Raw genomic sequence first — 20,254 nt, forward strand, 5'->3', positions numbered from 1 at the left:
CTCTGTCTCTTTCTCTCTCTCTCTCTCTCTCTCTCTCTCTCTCTCTCTCTCTCTCTCTCTATCTCTATCTCTCTGTGTCTCTCTTGTGTATGTATTGAATACCAGAGGTGTTTGTGTGTGTGTGTGTGTGTGTGTGTGTGTGTGCACTGATGCCCAGACTGCACCCATGGATGGTGGGCTAAAAGTGACAGGTGGGCTTAGGCTGCTGATCCATCTACTGGATAGGCGGGGCCTCTGAGAGACTTGCTTCCTAGTCTGTCCCAGAGCATCAAAACATCCTCTCTGTTTCTTACTCTCCTTATTCTGACTTCACCTGTGTTACTTTCTCTGGCCAGGTCATCAATAACTACCTGGATGCCAATGAGCCCCCGTCCTCGGAAGCCCGTCTGAGCCGCATGCACTTTCACGACAACCAGAGGAAAGTCGACTATGTACTTGCATACCACTACCGGAAACGAGGCGCACACCTGGGTCACGGCTCCCCTGGACACTCTCTGGCTGTTATCTCCAATGGGGAGACAGGCAAGGAGCGCCATGGCGGGGGCCCTGGTGATGTTGAACTTGGGCCACTGGATGCTCTGGAAGAGGAAAGGAGGGAGCAGCGAGATGAATTTGAGCACAACCTGATGGCTGCTGGGCTGGAGCTGGAGAAGGACTTGGAGGTGAGGCTGGCCAGGCTACAGGTCTCAGGGTGGGATGGGCCCTGGTGGTTGGCAAAGCTTTGGCTTTGCTCTGGCAGATGGTTTGGTTCTTTCTTTTGTGTAAAGCAGATACTTTTGCCCAGGGCCTTGCAGCAGAGTTTTGGTAACGTGATAACTTTGGCCAAGCCGTTCCATGCCACTGTGGGATGGTGGTGGTGTGCCTTGCCCATGCCTGATCATGCATACACCCGAAGCCCCTAACAGTCTGGTTAGAGACTCAAGGCAAGACATGGTTCCCTGAAGGGCTATGGCTTCCTCCAGAGTGGTTTCCTTGCATGAAGACCCTGTTTTCAAGACCTGTTGAACTTGGACCTAAGTTTCTTTGTGGGGATATAGGAATCCCCTTCAGTAAGGGCTGGGCATGCTCAGAGCACATTGAGGAATCTGTAATGAGACACTTTAGGGAACGGAATGGGATATCATTGAACATATTTTATATATCTGTAAGGTGTGTGTGTGTGTATTTGTGTGTGTGGTACATGTGTATGTATGTGTATACATATCTGTATTTCACCCTTGGTAAGTAGGCTAAAGCAATCCATGGAAACCTACTTACTCATCCGTGCACCCATCCTCCCACCCATCCTCCCACCCACCCTCCCACCCACCCATGCACTTGCCTATCTATAGTACTTTAATCTTTTCAAAATATCCCGGCCTTACTATTTCTTCTAAACTGTCTATCTCTAATCTTCTCTCCTCCTTCAAAACTGTATTCCAGGCTAGCCACCGGCCTAACCATAGTCCTGGGTTGGTCAGTCTGGCCTCAGGGCATGTCTGATAGCGTCCTCTCTCCCAGGAGCTCCTGCTCAGACCCATGTCCTCACATCAACTCTCTGCTCCTTCCCCTTTCCCTGGCCAGCTCCACTACAATGCCACGGAGCCTTTCCTTTCCATCCCTGGCCCCTGCTCTTCTTTTCTTGATCTACTTAGCTTAGCACTGCTCCCTACAGCAATGTGGTAGGGTTGTCTCTTATCTGTGCCCCGTCAGCTCCATGAGGGTTGGGGCTTTGTTTCATTTTCTGCTACCTTCCCAGAACCTGGGATAGAATGTGTATCACAATAGGTGTCTTATAAATATCAGTTGTATAAATGACTGGCCTCTTAGAGGAAACTTAAGGTCTTTATTTGAAAATCAATAGCCTCCTCGCTGGGCTCTGGTGTTACATTTTCCTACATGGGGTAATAAAAACACGTAGTATCGCAGTATCTGGTATACATGAGGTGCTCAATGAGCACTTACTGAATTTTTTTTAACTATTTTTTTCATGCACTATGTTTTTATTATCTTTTTCCCACTCACTCTCCTAACTCCTCCCAGGTTCTCCCCACCTCCTTACCCATCCAATTTTATGTGTCCTCCTCAAAAAACAAACACCAACAACAATCAAACAGAAATCAAGACAAACAAAAGACCAGTAAGATAAAAAGAAAGCAACAACAACAACAACAGAAACAAAAAAAATTCACAAAATAGCCAAGGAGTTTATTTTGTGTTGGCTACCTACTCCTGGGTATGATGCCTGCCCTGGAGTGTGGTTGATATTCCCAGTGATACTTCATTGTAGAATATGAATTTTCCCTTTAGCAGTGAACATTAGTTGCAAATGGCTTCTTGGTTAGGAGTGGGACCCAGGACCACTTTCCCCTCTCTATGCTGGGATTCCATAGAACCTGCACAGGCTCTCTGATGCTGCCATAGTCTCTGAGTTTACATGGGCACGAATCCTGTCGTATCTGCAAGACACTGATTCTTGGGATTCATCCCTCACCTCGTACAATCTTTCCTTTGCCTTTTTCAAATAGATCTCTGGGCCTTGAGGGGAGGAGGGGCTTGATGAAGACTTCACATTTAGGCCTGAGCTGTTTATAAAGAGCGTCATGCTGGAAGTTGGAGGGCATTCTCATCTGAAAACTAATCTGTAAGAGTAACATTAATGCTGGCTTCACACTGGAAGGGACTCACAAAGGTTATTCATTCCTTTTCTGTCCTCACGTGAGGTGCCTGTGGTACATGGCTTGTCCAGACCCTTTGGCACGAGGCCTTCCTCATCACCTAGTAACCTGTTGAGTCACTTTGGGTCCCATTACTGTGAGCTACTGATTTCTGCTGTTTGAAACCCAAAGCTCATTTGGGCCTTTCACTAGGAGTCAGCTGAGCAGACATCTTCAACATCATGGCCATACAAGGAGCTCTGGGTGCTTGCAGTCCACACAGCTGTCTCCAGATGTCAGGGAGTGGACTTGATTGGGAAACAGTACAGGCCACACTCAGGAGGGGGCACCCAGAAGGCTGGCTGACTAGGTGTGTTTCCCTCTCATACATTTTCTACTAACTTGGGACCTTAAAGTCAGAGTTTCCTTGCGTGTAAACAGGAATAGTAGTATACCCTTCCCAGGGTTGGTAAAACGACAGAGCGAGACAGGCAAGTGAAGTACCCTGAACAGCATGCTACCGCTGCTATTATTATTCAGAATTTCCACATATAACAAACAACATATAGGTGCTATGTTAAAGTTGAACTTCAGATCAACAATGAGTAGCTTTGTAGAAAATTTTTGTTTTAAATATCTAGCTCAAACGTGCCCCACATGTTATCAGGGATAATGTATTCAACATTGATCTGTAGCCCAGAGGGAGCTGAGAGTGGCTGACCTTAGATGAGGATGAAGACCTTGTCCTGCAAAGTTGTCTCTATTGTACAACTACCGAAGGCTCTCCCTCCAGCCCCCTCTGGCTGTAAGGTTCACTGAGTGCTTCTCCTTCCTCACGGCTCAGCCTCCCTGAACCCCTTCTGCCCTCCCACTCCTGGCGCCATCATGACAGACTCTCCTGTGAGATTCCTTCTCTCTGACCCGACCGGTGTTGGGAAAGTTAGCTGCCCTCCACACCCAAGACACGCTGCTATCATTATCATTTGCAAACACTCCCCTGTCCTTCACTGCCTACTCTCTCCATAGGCAGTCGTTCTAGTACAGCATGCTTCTGGGAAATGCTGTGTGCAATTTTGTGTGTTTTTTTTTCCCATCTTAAAAATAGACTATTATTTAGAACTGTTTTATAGTTACAGGAAAATTGGAAGTAGTACACAGTGCTCTTATGTCCTACCCTGTGCCTGGCTTCCCCTGTTATTACCATCTTATTAATGTGGCATTCTTGTTACAATTAATGAACCAACATCGACACATTATTATTAACTAAAACCCCATGCTCTATTCAGATTCGTTTCTAACTGCTGTCCTTTATTCTAGACTCCCCTTCTGGGCTATAACATTGTGTTTCATCATCCTATCTCTAGGCTCCTTTTGATGCTGACATTTTTTTGGGGGGGGGGGAGAACTGTGCTCACTTTCAATTCACTTAAAATGCACTTTTGGTAGCTCACTCTGCATCTTACTTTATTCTTTCCGTGCTGGAGTCTTCAGATCCATCATGTTCTACACATATAGCTCACCCTTTATTTCTAAAGGGTCATCTACGGCCCCCACAGCTGACCTTATCATTCCCTTCATAGCACGGGACACTTAAGTTGCCTCTCACTGTGGGCTACCTCAGCAAGACCGAGGGTGAACTGTCAACCCACGCAGGGCCAGCGTTTGTTTCCTAGTCTGCTTGGCGTCACTCCCTCCCCCTCTCCACATCTTGGTGCTAAGCATCAGTGGGAGAGTCTTCCTCGGAGCCTGTGGGCTTCTGAACAGCTCCTCACCAAGGTCCCACCTGCTCAATAGTTCTTTCTCTGCTCTGGACCGGGCTGCCTTTTAGGCTCTGATTTCACTTTGACTTTAAGAACAGGGAAACAGAAAAAGGTTTCTGTCAGACACCCATTAAAGTTATTCACTTGGAAAAGAACCTGTGTCCACCAGGCTCTGAATATGGCAGAATTCATTTCCCACTTTCCTAAGCAGGATGATCTTGCTGTGCACCCCCCAGCTGGTGCTTCCTCTTCCTTTTCCTCCTCATCTTCCTCTTCCTCCTCCCCATCCTTCTCCACCCCATCTTCTTCCTCCTCCTCTTCTTCCTTCTCCTCCTCCTCCCCTTCCTCTTTCTCCCCTCCCCCTCTTCCTTCTTGTTTTGAGTGTAGACTTTATTGCATTGTCTTGTCCACACTCATCCTTTGAAGGCAACTGAGAATATTATCAGAGGTGTGAGAGTTAGCCTGTTATGCTTTTCTTCTGCTTGGTCAGCTGACAATAATTCAAGTTAGAACCACCCCCAGGTACTTGTATCCTTATTACCAATTCATATAACTGAGGACCACTTCTTCAGATATGGAAATCTCTCCTAAATGGAAAGCCAATTGCTGCTGTCTAGGAGTGTGCTCAGCCAGAACTAACATTCCCCTCGTTGTTGTAGGGCCGTGAAATAAGTTGGATCAGGCCTCTGTGGAAGTGCTAGGAGGTCCCATCTGTCCACACTTGCCTTCCAAACCTCCTGGATTGGATTAAAGAGTCAACAGGGCAAAATGGAGGCTAAGACTATGCTGCGACCAGAGGTGTTTGGGGAGGGGAGTTCCAGAGCCATGAGAGACATGTAATGTAAGCAGAGGCTGGGAGAGTATTCTGACACTTTGAGGTAGAATTTATTGCATCCTGCAGGCCCCAAAATCTCAAAGCCCATGCAAGTATATCTTTGAAACAGAAGTGGGGGAGAAGGTATTTGTATGGAGGCCAGGCTGTCCTGCATTGTCGGCTTTCCTAGAGTCAGGACCCCGGAGAACTGATAGCTTCTGCCGACACTCTCATGCCTGGTTTCCCTTTTGGAGCAGCTCTGAGAACTGTGTCTGGCAGTTTCAGTCACAGAGTGGGCTATGTGCTGACTGGGAGGCCCTGGAAACACCAGCATCCTTCAAGGGGTTAATCTCTTTTCTCCCTAACTTGGCATCAGGTGAGACTCAGGAAAGGACTAAATCTTTCTCTGTGACAGAGAGGAGCCCATCTCCTGACTATGGGCCTGGGCATCTGACAGTGGATCCTGAGTGACTGCATTTTACGTATGGTAAGGAACATATGGGATGCGTGCCATGATAACCTCTTAATAGGGCCCATTGGAGATAGGAGTGAAAGCCCAGATATTGCAATGCTTTTAGGTTCTTAAGGAATGCCTTTAGGTTCTTCACTTTCCCTTTTTACCTCTTTTTTGTTTGTTTGTTTGTTTTTTTTTTGTTTTTTTTTTTTTTGTTTTTCTTTTTTTGGATGAATGGTTGAAACAGTGTTCCTTGGGAAGGACTTGGGTGACTTTGGGAAACTCCTGATTGGATTTGTGGTACCACAAAAACATGCTTCTGTCCTGATTGGGCACTCAGTCTTCACAAACGTCCAGTAGACAGGGGCGATGCTCATTAGGCATCCACAGAGATCTCTGCAGGGGCCAGGAATTGAGTTCTTGAAAGTGAAGTTGGAGCGCTGTGCCCCTCCTTTCTATCAGGGGTATGCATTGATAGTTGCAGAGTAATGAGCCCCAGGATCTGGGCCTCTTGGTCTCCAGAAAATGAAGCTACCCGGGCACCATTTCTCCTTCTGTGCTGTAGCTGCAGGCTTCCGGGTGAGAAGGTGAGACTGGCTGCTGCTCTCCTTGCTTTTCCAGAGCCTGTGCCAAGCCGGCTTCTCCTCTTAGGGTTCCAGATCTTTCTTTGGCTACTTTTTTTTTTCCCTCTGGGAGAAGCTGGGACTTTAAATACTGAAAATCTTGCTGCTTGGTTTCCTAGGGTGACAGTGTCCCACAGAATCTTTCTGGTAGCCATGGCACAGGCATACACTGAGCAGGCAGCTGGTACTGGAGTGAGGTGGCTGGTGATGGCTTCTGAAGGAACAGGGTCTTCAGAGCCCGACTGATTCTGTTAGGAAATGAGTCTGTTGCCTCCTTGGGAGAAGGTGGAGTGGGCCTGGCCAGGGCAAGGAAGTGGTGACATGGGTTTTGATGATGTGTATTTCCTGTTCTGTAGCGTGACTTCTGTGCTCTCAGGAGTGTGAGCATCTCTCCTGCAAGAGCACGTGTTCCTCATTCCCACCTCAGAGTAGCACACTGGAGCCTTGGGCTTCTCTCTTCCCTCTTTCCTACCCTGAGGGATCTTTAGGGACACAACAAGATAGCCCTGGGGCCATACAGCTTAGATCAGAGCCAAAGAAGGGTGGGTAGGATCAGTTCTCAGTGGGCAGGCCTGAAGTGAAGACCCAGGGGGAAAGCAAGGAGGGAGGTGAAGCCCCACCCCCACCCCAATCCAGGTATCTATTTCCTTATGATAAAAAATGGAAAAAAAAGTGGGCACTCAGTCTTCCCATCTTGTGCTCACCCAAGCAACCTCACCGAGGTAGACAGAACAGCGGTTGTTCCTTCCCATGGACCAGGGACCATGGAGTACCTCGCCTAGTTGGTTGCTTCCAGGTCTCCCAATCCGTGCTCCTCCCTTGGGAAGTGTTTGGATCCCCACTGTCCTGGCCATGGAAACAATGCATTGTTAGGATTTGAAGGATCAGTGGGTCTTGGGAGAGCAGACAGAAGGATCTGCAGGAGCTCTTTCAACCAAGAGGCATGTCTGGTGCTCTCTTGGAACCCTCAAAGGCACTGGAAAGAAACTTCCAGGCTCAGACTTGTCATATCAGTTCTATAATCCCAATGGGCACAAAGCACTCTCATCCTTGTGAAGGGCTCCAGCCCTGGGGCACCCAATTTTCTAGCTGTGTGTTTTGCTTGTTTTCTGTTACCGCACACTATTCTGGAGGAAATGGGATCATAGAGCATTACAGTCGTGAAGATTTAGGGTGACTTCTAAATTAGAGTCACATTAGAGAGTAGGAACTGTGTCGTCCAGGAGAGGATGTGGCTTGCAGCTCACTACAGTAGCTAATGCCATAGTCAAACGAACTGACCACCGACAATGTGTGCAAGCATGGAAGGCAAGAGGGCAAGCTTCCACTCTGCTCTGTCTGTTTTCCTGGAAGCCGAGCTATTATCTTCCCATGAGTCTGGAGTCCTGCTGGTACTCCAGGGATGATGGCAGTAGGGGTTCAAAGATGGCGTCCGGATAATGGGGCTATGCTGGCTGTCCACACATCACTCTAGTCGCCTGCAGTCATTTCTCAAGCTCTGTGGTGAAGAGAGAGCTGTGCAACAATTGGTCTCTTCCCTACCAGTCATTCCTTCTGTGGCATGCTGGGTGTTTTGAGATCTGAGAGACATGCTATGAAAGATGTCCCCTTTCTGTCACTTGAGAGTTGAGTCATTTGTCTGTCTGAGGCTGCTTATGCTTGTCTCTCCTATTGCTCTATCTTGCTTCTCAACCTGTGACATTTCTGAAGGCCCTTCTGAGCACTGGGTACTGGGCTGGGTGACACAGAGGCTAAAGAGACTCAGTCCCTGCTTTCAAGGTAAGACAAACCTTGAGGAGAGAATCACACAGAAGCTCAGCTTAAGGAAATGTGGAGAGAGTCTCAGGAGAACGGTGTGGAAATTCTTAACCCTGCTTTAAAGCTTCCCAGCTAAGCCACCTTCCCTGTCCCAGCTGATGGGGACCAGGCAGATGTGAGTGGATTGTGTTCCCGTGTTATCAACTGCCCCTCCCCCAACCCCAGGGAGGGTTCACCTGACGTGTGCCAATATACTGGTGCACATGTTCAGACTCCAGTTGCTTTTATTGCCACTCTGACAGAAAGCCTAATATAAACAGCTTAAAGGAGGGAAGGTTAATTTGGTTGCTGATCTCAGGCATTCCTTCTACAGTCACTTGGCTCCATGTACGTGGGAAGGGCATCATGGCGGTGGGAGCCTGCATCAGAGTGTTCTCACACGGCAGATAGGAAGCAGAGGAAAGGGCAAGCCGACACTGGGCTGGCTTTCTCTTCTTCGTCCCTTTGTTACGTCTGGGCCCCAGGCCTGGGTGGGAAGGTGCCTGGGTGTATCTCCCCACTCAGTTAACCTTCTCTAGGAATCCCATCATAGACACCCACAGATGTACCTCACCAATCTCCTAGGTGATTCTAAATGCAGCTAACTTAACAGCAAAGATTAACCACCAGAGAGAGTTTATCTGAAGTGGGTGTTGTTCACAGCAGAACTAGTCAAACTCCATCGACAGAGGGGGAGTGCTTTGCGAGGGTGCTCAGTCCTTCCGTCCTTTCTGTGCAGGGAGAGCCTTCCTGCCACCCCTGCTCTGCTATACCTGATGACCTCAGGGGCCATCAGGCAGCAGTAATAGTTTTCTGGTCTTGTAGATTTTGTGAGTCTACTCACAACTCTAGTTCAGGGTTAGAATCCAGAAATTCAGATGGCAGGGAACCAACCAAGCCACTTAACTGAAAGTTAGCTTTCACTACAAATAAAGTTATTTCTGTGTTTCTGTGACTTTGTCACTCACAGGGATGACCATAGGTTGCGTCACAGATTGGTCATGGCAGAAATCTTCAAAAAACATTTACATTCTGCTCTGTGTAATTTTTTTGAATTATGACATATTTTTGGTATATTGCTAGGCCTTATTTAAAGTATGAATATAGAAGTAAAGTAGGTTACTAATTTCACAAATTTAGTTACACTTTAAAAATGTGTGCGTGCGTGTGTGTGTGTGTGTGTGTGTGTGTGTGTGTGTACATGTTCCTGTGTGTGCAGGTATGCAAGCATGTGTGTATTTGCGCACATATGTGCCTGTGGAGGCCAGCTTTGGGTGTTGGTCCTTTATCTTCTGAGACAGTGTCTCTCCCTAGGACCTGGGGCTCATCAAACAGGTTGGGCTGGCTGGCCAGTGAGCTCCAAGGATCCTTTTGCCTCTGTCTCCCCTGAGCTAGGATTCCAGGTAGGAACTGGTGTATCCTTTCCATGGGTGCTGAGGACCTGAACTTAGGTCATCATGCTCAGTATCTTACTGACCTTAATCTCAGTCCCTGATTACACTCAAAACCTTCTGTCTATAAACTCAGTCTTATCGTCCTTATTGTACGTTTTCTAGACATTCCAAGGATGGGGTCCATGCATTTCACCGGTGTGTCTTGCATTTCCTGTCTCAAAACAGTTGAGAAACCCTTGAACTCCTTCTCCAAACCTATATAGCTACCAGGAGCCTTGCCTTCCTGGTGTGAAGGGAGACCAGCTGGGGATATTTGCAACTTCTGTCAGGGGACTGACAGGCTTAGAGAGGTCCCAGGGAATCTTGTCCCATGTATTTTGGGACCTGTGAATTAGTCACTAGAGCAGTCGCTGTGCTTTGGAGGCAGGCGGTCAGTGCCTGTGGACTCAGCCCAGGCAGGGAGCGAGCAGAAGGCTGGAACCCCTGCTCTTGGGTCCTGCTCTCTCCTCCCTGCTGTTCTCTGGAGCTGACACTTCATGTGGGACAGGAGAGTGTTAGGCATGAATCATGGCTCCCCAAATTATGACTCTGACAATGATGGCTTTGTCTAGCTTGGGTTGAGGTAGCCCGCACTGCAATAACAATTGATGGGCTGGGGGATGTAGGTCAGTGGAGAGCGCTTGCCTAGCGTGTCCCACCCCACGAGCTGGAGGCTAGGACCACAGAAAAGGTTCCCGATTGAAGTAAAACTTGAGAATGTGTTCCCAGTTCACCGAGAAACTGCAGGAATGCAGTAACTTTCTCGGTTCTGATTCATTCTTGTGTATCTTCTGTTCAATCTTCGGAGGCTGTCAGCCTTCTTTCAGTAGAGGTGAGCAGAAAAGTAGAGAAATATGCACAGAAAGTCACAGAGTTGGCCAGCCATATTTCATTCACAACCTAATCTGGGTGGGGCCTTTTCCTTGTTTCATGCACCATGGGCTATCTACACAGCCATTCCGAGTTTAGGTTGGGATTAAACATTCAGGGAGTTAAAAGACTTTTGCAAAGGGGTTTTCAAAACCAACTGAGTCCTGTGAGTCTCTAATGTCTCTTCCTGGTCTACCATCCCCAAACCTACAATATCCAACCAGGTATTGGGTTTGGTAGGCTGGCTCTTGCTTTGGGTATGTGGATTGGTAAGTTTGTGTGGAGTGGTGGCCCTTCTCCAAAGGAGACAATACATTTGCTTGTGGGCTGGTCACCAATAAAGGCCATGGCTAACCTCATGTATTCCCAGCCTTCCTTGGTCCATAGATGATGAGAAGAAGAGGACCCAAGCTGAAGATTACAGTGGGAATAAAGGCAGGGGCAGCCAGCGGGACTGTTTGTTGAGTTAGCATTACCAGTAAAGACAGGTACATCCTGGAAACCTGCGATGGTTAGTGTTTTGCCAACTTTACCCAAGCCTGAGTTATCTAGTTAGGTGGAATCTCAGTTGAGTGCTTGCTTCTACGGGATTGGCTAGTAGGCAAATCTGTGGGGACGTTTTCTTATATTTTTGGTTGTGAGTCTAGCTTTTAATGGCTAATCTCTCTTTCCAGCCTGGACCAGGGGTATTTTCTTGATTAATGATGACTGTGGGATGGCCCAGCCTACTGTGGGCAGTGCCAGCTCTGGACAGGTGATCCTGGGTTGTATAAGGAAGGTGGGTAAGCAAGGCAGAGGGAGCAGTCCAGTGGACAGTGTTCCTCTATGGCCTCTTCCTTCAGCTCCCTGCCTTGAGCTCCTGGCCTGAATTCCTTTAATGACAGAAAGTGACATGGAAATGCAAGCCAAATAAACCCTTTCCTGCCCAAGTTGCCTTTGGTCATGATGTTTAATCACAGACTAGACTCTATCTTTAGTCCTCTGCCCAGAGCTTTAACCTAACCAGAAGCTCAACTGAAATTAGAGGGTTTGTGAATCTGTTAAGATTCAGGGGATGGACTTTGTGGCTTTGGGTTCTTAGGGAACCTTGGGTTCATTGTGATATCTACAGAATGTGAACCCAGTTTAGGGGGCATTGTTGGCTTGGGTGGGGCTTCATCTGCTGCTTTCCACTGTATAATGGGGTTGTTAGACCCTGTAGGGATTGGAGTCTGGGCCTGGGCTAGGTGTTCATGGTATTCTGTCTGCCACACTGAGTTTCTGTTTAGGAACTGATGAGGTCATGTTCCTGAGTCTCAGTGCTCTTCCAGCCTGGGGTCTGGCACCTAACTCACCCACAGCTATGGGAGGCCTGGTTTTCCTTGGGGAGGGCTGATGCTTTTTGCAGAATTTTGGGACTAGCCAATCAGGAGGGAAGGAATGTGATAGACCCGAGCTGCTGTGTTCTCACCTCTGTCAGGTGCAAACACAGGAACCCCTAAAGGTTTCAGGGTAGAAGCCCTGGGCCCCTTGGAGTTTGTATGGTTCTGATGTTGGTTTCCTGTGTACACCACCCATGTGTGAATACAGTGTGTGTGCATTGCTATTCTCAGGATGCATCGTGGAGGTGGGAAGATATGTCTAGAGTGACCTGGGCTGTAGCCTGCAAGCATGGGCTGTCTGCCAAACGGTTAGAAAATCAAGAGGTGACTTGTGCCCTCTTCCCCAGCAGCATGCCACCCTGGGATGAGATCTGGATACAGAGTGAAGGGCTTGCTTCCCCGATGTGCATCTTTGTGCAAGTTCTTGGCCACACTCACTCTGTCTCAGATTTGTGATCTGTCACTTACAACTCCCCAGGGCAAAAGCTTCATGATTTGTAACGTATACTAAGACAAGTTGGCTCTCCCAGTGTGTTAGGGTTCCTACTGGTGCCATGACATACCATGACTAAAACTTGGAGAGAAAAATGTTTAGCTTGCTTACACTATCACATTGCAGATCATGGTTGAAGGAAGTCAGGACAGGAACTCAAGCAGGGCAGGAACTAGAGACAGAAGCTGATGCAGAGGCTGTGGAAGAGTGATGCTTATTGTCTTGCTCCCCATGGCTTGCTCAGTCTACTTTCTTACACAACTCAGGACCTCCAGACCAGGACAGGTACCACCTACTGTGAGCTGGGTTCTCCTGTGCCAGTTATCAAGAAAATCACCATAGACCTGTGCACAGGCCAGTCCAGTGGAGGTATTTTATCAGTTGAGGTTGTTCTTTCTAAAATGGCTCTAACTGGTGTCAAGTTGAAATAAAACTAGTTGGTACACCTACCTTGCTTTCGTTTGCACTTTTAACTCCTTATCTGTTTCCAACCGAATGAGTTAACTTGAGCTTCTTTCTAATATCCAGTATTAAAAAATAGTTTTAACTTTTTTTATTTTATTTTTATTAGGTATTTATTTCATTTACATTTCCAATGCTTTCCCAAAAGTCCCCCACACGCTCCCCCACCCACTCCCCACACACCCACTCCCACTTCTTGGCCCTGGCGTTCCCCTGTACTGAGGCAGATAAAGTTTGCATGACCAATGGGCCTCTCTTTCCACTGATGGCCGACTAGGCCATCTTTTGATACATATGCTGATAGAGACACGAGCTCTGGGTAGTACTGGGTAGTTCATATTGTTGTTCCACCTATAGGGTTGCAGATCCCTTTAGCTCCTTGGTTACTTTCTCTAGCTCCTCCATTGGGGGCCCTGTGATCCATCCAATAGCTGACTGTGAGCATCCACTTCTGTGTTTGCTAGGCCCTGGCATAGTCTCACAAGAGACAGCTATATCTGGGTCCTTTCAGCAAGAATCTTGCTAGTGTATGCAATGGTGTCAGCGTTTGGAAGCTGATTATGGGATAGATCCCCGGATATGGCAGTCTCTAGATGGTCCATCCTTTCGTCTCAGCTCCAAACTGTGTCTCTGTAACTCCTTCCATGGGTGTTTTGTTCCCAATTCTAAGAAGGGGCAAAGTGTCCACACTTTGGTCTTCGTTCTTCTTGAGTTTCATGTGTTTAGCAAATTGTATCTTATATCTTGGGTATTCTAAGTTTCTGGGCTAATATCCACTTATCAGTGAGTACATATTGTGTGAGTTCTTTTGTGATTGGGTTACCTCACTCAGGATGATGCTCTCCAGGTCCAACCATTTGTCTAGGAATTTCATAAATTCATTCTTTTTAATAGCTGAGTAGTACTCCATTGTGTAAATGTACCACATTTTTTGTATCCATTCCTCTGTTGAGGGGCATCTGGGTTCTTTCCAGCTTCTGGTTATAATAAATAAGGCTGCTATGAACATAGTGGAGCATGTGTCCTTCTTACCGGTTGGAACATCTTCTGGATATATGCCCAGGAGAGGTATTGTGGGATCCTTGGGTAGTACTATCTCTAATTTTCTGAGGAACCGCCAGACTGATTTCCAGAGTGGTTGTACAAGCTTGCAATCCCACCAACAATGGAGGAGTGTTCCTCTTTCTCCACAAATTCATCTGGAATAACAAAAAACCTAGGATAGCAAAAACTCTTCTCAAGGATAAAAGAACCTCTGGTGGAATCACCATGCCTGACCTACAGCTGTACTACAGAGCAATTGTGGTAAAAACTGCATGGTACTGGTATAGCGACAGAGAAGTAGACCTATAGAATAGAATTGAAGACCCAGAAATGAACCCACACACCTATGGTCACTTGATCTTTGACAAGGGAGCAAAAACCATCCAGAGGAAAAAAGACAGCATTTTCAACAAATGGTGCTGGCACAACTGGCAGTTATCATGTAGAAGAATGCGAATTGATCCATTCCTATCTCCTTGTACTAAGGTCAAATCTAAGTGGATTAAGGAACTCCACATAAAACCAGAGACACTGAAACTTATAGAGGAGAAAGTGGGGAAAAGCCTCGAAGATATGGGTACAGGGGAAAAATTCCTGAATAGAACAACAACGGCTTGTGCTGTAAGATCCAGAATGGACAAATGGGACCTCATAAAATTTCACAGCTTCTGTAAGGCAAAAGACACCATCAATAAGACAAAAAGGCCACCAACAGATTGGGAAAGGATCTTTACCTATCCCAAATCGGATAGGGGACTAATATCCAATATATATAAAGAACTCAAGAAGGTGGACTCCAGAAAATCAAATAACCCCATTAAAAAATGGGTCTCAGCTAAACAAAGAATTCTCACCTGAGGAATACCGAATGGCTGAGAAGCACCTGAAAAAATGTTCAACCTCCTTAATCATCAGGGAAATGCAAAGCAAAACAACCTGAGATTCCACCTCACACCTGTCAGAATGGCTAAGATCAAAAAACTTTTATTTTTATTCTGTGTGTATGGGTGTTTTTGCCTGCATGTATGTATATCTGTGTAGCATGCATATGCAGTACCCTCAGTGACCAGAAGAGGGCATTGGGTGCCTTGGGATTGGAGTTACAGGTGCTTGGGAGCAGTCATGTTTGTGCTGGGAATCAAATCTGGGTCGTCTAGAAGACTGACTAGTGATTTTAACTACTGAGCCTTCTCCCCTGCCCCTCTTCCCATCTTCTGAAGGAATACACTCATCTGACGGGAGGTGTTCAGGAGAACTGTGGGCTATATTGACTCAGTGGTTGTGTAACCTTTTGCCTACCCTATGTGTAGAAGGGGAAGGGTGGCCCTGGCTCTCAGAATCTGGAGTACTGGTTATTTAGAAGGGCCCAGGAGTGGAGAACGGATGTTCCATCCTTGGCTTCTTCCCTCTGCAGACTCTTTCTCTTCCTTCAATTGTAGGTGGGAGGTGGTGGGCAGGCAGCAGCTGGGCTCTACCTTAAGCTACCTAGGGGCTACACTTGTGGCCAGGCTCAGTCTGCATCAGACTATTCCTCAGAGGGGCGTATGGGTCTGGCGCCAGAAGGCTGGGGTGACATGCGGTTAGGGTTCCTGGAAGGCAAGGCTAGAATGACCCTAAGATGGGGACAGCACTTGGGCTGTGGAGGCTTGGAATCCTGTGGCATCCGGATTCTGTCACTGTGAGAGTGCAGCCACACAGAGGACAGTGTGGCATGCCAGCACATGGGAGCAGGACTGAGCTGAGAGCATCCCTAGCTACTCTGCTTATTCCTGCCTCTGGGTACCAGGAGGGATGGGGTAGAGTCAGGAGGCACTTCTCCTAGGCCAGCTCTGCTTTCCTTGTCAGTGGCCCTCCTTTCCCTTCAAACACAGTTAGTCCCTTGCTCGGATTGGCCCCAACAGTCTCCATTTTCTGCAGCCACCCTTCTGGAGAACAAAACCAAAAAAAAAAAAAAAAAAAAAAAAAAAAAAAAAAAAAAAAAACCCAAAAAGGGATCAAAGCAGCAGCGGCAGGTGGGGCAGAATGCTGGAAACCACATCACACTGCCTCTTTGGCAGTAGCCCTGGCCCCAGATGGGACTGCCCCCTCCTTCCTTTACCCGAGGATTCTTAAGCTGCTTACTCCCAGAGCCTAATGTGTGTCAGCTATGTGATGTGTGGGATGGAGCACCTCTTGAGTGCAGAGGCCTCCCAGACCCTGAGAGGTGGAGCACGGCTACACAGGGAGCACCTTCTGGCATGTCAGGGTTGGGTGAAAGCAAGCAAGCCGGAGACTGCTTCTCATGACCATGTCTGCTCCCTCCACACAGGGGCTAATTACACAGGGCAGATGCCTAAGCTGCTCACCGCCTCTGGCATTCTGGGTCATTCCAGCCTGCTGTGAGGATGCTCAGGAAAGGGAGGCTAATTCAGCCATTAATCCAAATCTAAGCCAGGCAGAATTACATGGATAGGCTGGGCTCTCCTGGCCCTAAATGCACAACATAATTCCTTCCCGGCCATGGCCTATCTGCTTGACACTTTTACCCAGATGGGTAATTGCAAGGTGTCTGCCCTGATCTTGGTTTCTCTGTCTCTGTCCCCGTCACCCCTGTCCCTTTGTCTGTCTCTGTCCCTGTCTCTGTTTCTATTCTCCCTTCCTCTCCACACACATCCTGTCTCACTGTAATGACAGGAACCAAGGGTGGTAGGGTGCTTAGAAATTCCTAGAAGGAAAAAGTTCCGGCGGAAGGCGCAGTTCCGATGCCAGCTCGACGCTGCACCCCAATCGCTCAGTGACTAAGGCTGAATGCATTATGTGGTACCCCACAATCCTTGTTCTCTGCAGTAAGCTAGTTGGGTGATTTCTGCCACATCCTAGATTGGGGAGCTTAATGCTGGGCGAGGAGGCAAATGGTGATCTGAGGTGACGATCGTGACCATACCTCAGGTGGGGACCCAGAAACCCAACATTTTGTACCTCAGGTGGGGACCTGGGAACCCCAATATTTTGTACCTCAGCTGGGGACCTGGGAACCCCAATATTTTGTACCTCAGGTGGGGCTCCAGGAACCTCAACAACTGCTGCTCTTTCAGCTCCTTAGTCTTAGATCTGAGGTTTCTCTAAGAGCCTTTATTGCTCTTTGCAGCTGTGATGACCTTGTATAAGTCAAGTCTCAACCAGGGCTCTGGCTGTGTTTCTTGTGCTCTGGTGTGGGCCAGGGAGAGGCTCCAACATCTGCTGCACCCTTGTACTACAGCAGCCCCTCCCTTCCTTCCTAAAGCTGCCCCAAGGTTAGGACCCCAGGACTGGTGCTTCATCATGAAGGGACCCACAAGATGGTTCCCAGGAAGATGTTCCTATTGCCATAGAGACCTGTGCATCCCTGGGCTCCTGGAGAAATCCTCTATCTTTGTGCTCTAGTTAGATCTAGAAGTTAGGCCAGCACATGGCAACAGGACTTGTCACGTTGAGCACCTATTTTAAAATTTGACTGAGTTAACGTTACCCTGACTGCTTTCTTTTATTTTAGTGAACACTCAAGTCAATTTGTTTGCCACATAAACGCTAACTTTGAAGTTTCATTTCTGTTTGAAGCAAGGTGCTCCTCTGTCATCCACTGTCGAGAGGATGCTCCTTTTATACCAAGTACAATTTAGCTAATAAGCTGTTTGAAGAAGACTCGTCTAAACTGCCTCTTTCGCTTACTCATGCAATATCTCAAGACTCAAGAGGGAAGTTCTTCTTAAGGTCTGGCCTAAATCCCTCTAGAGCAAGTATATGATGGCAGACGCCTGGGTCAGATGGCACGCAGTTGATTGGCCCCACTGGGTTTAATGTACGTGAAGATTTGCCTCGGGAGCTTTGTCCTTGAGGCTCCCATGTTCTAGGAGATGGAGCAATGGGAGGATTATGGTCCTGGGAGGAGGGAGTCTCATTGTCTGCAGATCAGAGCCTTTCCCCCAGCTCTGCTTCTGACTTGGGACATGTGAATGACTGACCCGGGTACTTGAACGTGAGCGTTTTCTGTTGGTTTGGGTTCCTCCATCTACCAGCATCAACAGACAGGTTGGCTGCTGGAGTTCCACAGTCACAGTTGAAGTCATGACAAATCTCAGGGTCATTTTGGCCACACCTCGCCTCCCGACCTTGTGCCAGGCTTCCAGTCAGCTGCCCATGACCTCTGCTCTCTGCAGTCTGACTCAGCCTGTCTTCTGCTATCTCGGCTTGGTCTCCATCCTAGCCTCCCAGGAGCAGCTGCTCAGCCCCACCCACCCCTTTTCCTTCTTGGTTCTCACTGGGGTATCACCTCTTTGCATCCAGTTCACAAATCCCCACCACTGGATCACATTGCAAGCTCCTGTCCAAATGCCGGCTGGTTGCGCCCCGTTCCAGGCACCCCCTCCCACCTGAGTATTTGTGTTTCTGATTATTTATCCCCTGATGCAATGGTCACATTTTTCCAGGTTGAATCCGCTCAATGTTACTTCCTGCCTGTGTTTGCTGACATCTCCAGGTCCCTTCTGCAGCCACAGATGCGGCTGTGGAAACGTGGCTTCCCAGGACACCACATGGGGCCAGGATGGGGACAGCCAGTGACCCTGCTGAGAGGTCCAACCCCTCCAAAGTCAGAGTCCTCCCAGGAACATGTCTGAACGGAGGAACACAGAAAGCCATCCAAGGCTCCCAGCAGGGGACTGACCTAGACGGAGACCTGTCCCAGCTGTGTGCTGTTTTCTGGCTCTCCTGAGCGAGAACAAGCAGACTCCTTCCTGCCCTCTTGGCCTTGGCTTCTTGAGAGCACCATCACCAGTTCGAACGAAATACTCAGCAGATGAAGTGAATGCGTGCCAGAGAGGGGCGGGGCAGGGCTGTGTTGGCCTCTTCCTTTCCAGATTCATGGCTAACCCAACATGCCAGCCTCTTCTAGGATGGCAGGGGCCACAAGTCAAATGCAGAGGTGGAACACCAGCCTTCCTAATTTTTGTTAAAAGTGAGAGTGCATTTTAGATCCCTCCCGTTTTATTTCACTGTAAATCGCAATGACTCAGAAAATCGGAGTTGGAAGGGGCCTTTGAGAGTTTTTAAACCACATCTTACTTTGCAGATGGAGGCCGTGGAGGTTCAGCAATGTACTTGGGTTCATGGAAGTCCTGTCTCCTGACCTCCAGATGGCTGCTAAGGTTGGCTGGTGATAATGAGGGCTAGAGAGCTTGGTAACAGATACCCAGTCTGTAAGGTGTTCTGGTTCCCTTCGCTTCTGTTTCCTCTTCACTTTTACTCTGAGCCAGGTTAGGAAGCAACCTGGGTACAGTGGTCCCACTTGCTGCAGCACCCATAACTCACAATGGTCAAAGTGAAATTCAGGTCTGGATGTGGGGAGGGCCGGATGCCAAAATGTAGGCGGCAGAGGGGCTGGCTTAGTGACAGAATCCTGCATCCTGTCCTTTCCCAGCTTCCCCTTACCCAGAGCCTTCTCAGCACAACACACGTTGCTGGTGTGCAGGGCTCTTCAGAAGAGGTTGATGAATTTGGACTGGTTTTAAAATTCACCTGGGGAAATCCACAGCTGCAGTCCGAAACAGACACAGACGCTTGCTCAAATTGCGCGGCTGTCCCCCTCCCACCCTGCCTCCATGGTCTGGGAAAGTGCACACACACCCATCCGTGGAGCCACACTGGACTGGACCGTGTGAATGCTCTGACCATGGAAAGGAAGAGGGATTAACTGTCCCATGGATGGCAAGTTCCACGCCAAGCCAAGAGGCTGCATGGCTTCAAGCACACTTGTGTGGGGTTCCGGGGAGGTCTGCATTCTGGCCCGCAAAGCTCCTCCCAGAAACGAAGACACTAAACTCCCTCTAAGGATAGTCCATGTCCCCAGGGAAGAGGCAGAAAAGAGGGACAGACAGATGTGGGTCACCCTAGTCCATGCCAGACGTGTTGGAACAGAACTGCTGTGAAGTAGCAATGTCTATTAAATTATAAATCCATTTTATAAAAATCAAAGCCCCATCTCTAGCCCTGGCCTGCTTTCTTAGTCTCCCTGTTGTGGGGGCTCAGATCCACGGCTTCAGGAATTCTGATTCTAGAGGCAGCTCACTCCTTACTACCATCTCTGTTTGTCTTTTTCTTAAAAAGAATGACTAAGGTGACTTTGATTTGTGTGTTTTTATTATTACAAAAACAATTGTTCTTTGGAGACAGGGTCTCACAGTATCCTGGGGTGGTCTAGAACCCAGAGATCTGCCTGCTTCTGCCTCCCAAGTGCTTGGATTAATGGTGTGTGTCACCATGTCTGGCCCAACTATGAATTCTTAGGGTTACATGCATCTGACTCAAATGTGAATATCACTAGTTTTCCAAAACAAAACATAAAACATAAAATAGAATCCCATGTGAATTCCCTAGATGTCTCATTGGGTTTTGCTAAAGACCACGCACAGCTTTTAGTGCCAGGGACATTATTTAAGTCACAATAGTAAGTTTGCCATTTGTTCCTTTAAGGTCCCCTTATGAGAAACATTT

The 20,254-nt window shown here is 48.0% G+C and overlaps 1 protein-coding gene across 6 annotated transcripts in view; it reads left to right on the forward strand.

The window, feature by feature from the left end:
- Ano2 (anoctamin 2) overlaps positions 1 to 20,254 on the forward strand; it is a 349,715-nt gene that overhangs the window by 21,367 nt on the left and 308,094 nt on the right. For all 6 annotated transcript variants that reach the window (NM_153589.2, NM_001364562.1, XM_006506117.3 and 3 more), the window contains one exon: positions 336 to 662. In NM_153589.2, coding sequence (NP_705817.2) covers positions 336 to 662 — 327 coding nt within the window. The remainder of the gene's footprint in view (positions 1 to 335; positions 663 to 20,254) is intronic.

Source organism: Mus musculus, chromosome 6 (assembly GCF_000001635.26).
Source record: "Mus musculus strain C57BL/6J chromosome 6, GRCm38.p6 C57BL/6J".
NCBI lineage: Eukaryota > Metazoa > Chordata > Mammalia > Rodentia > Muridae > Mus > Mus musculus.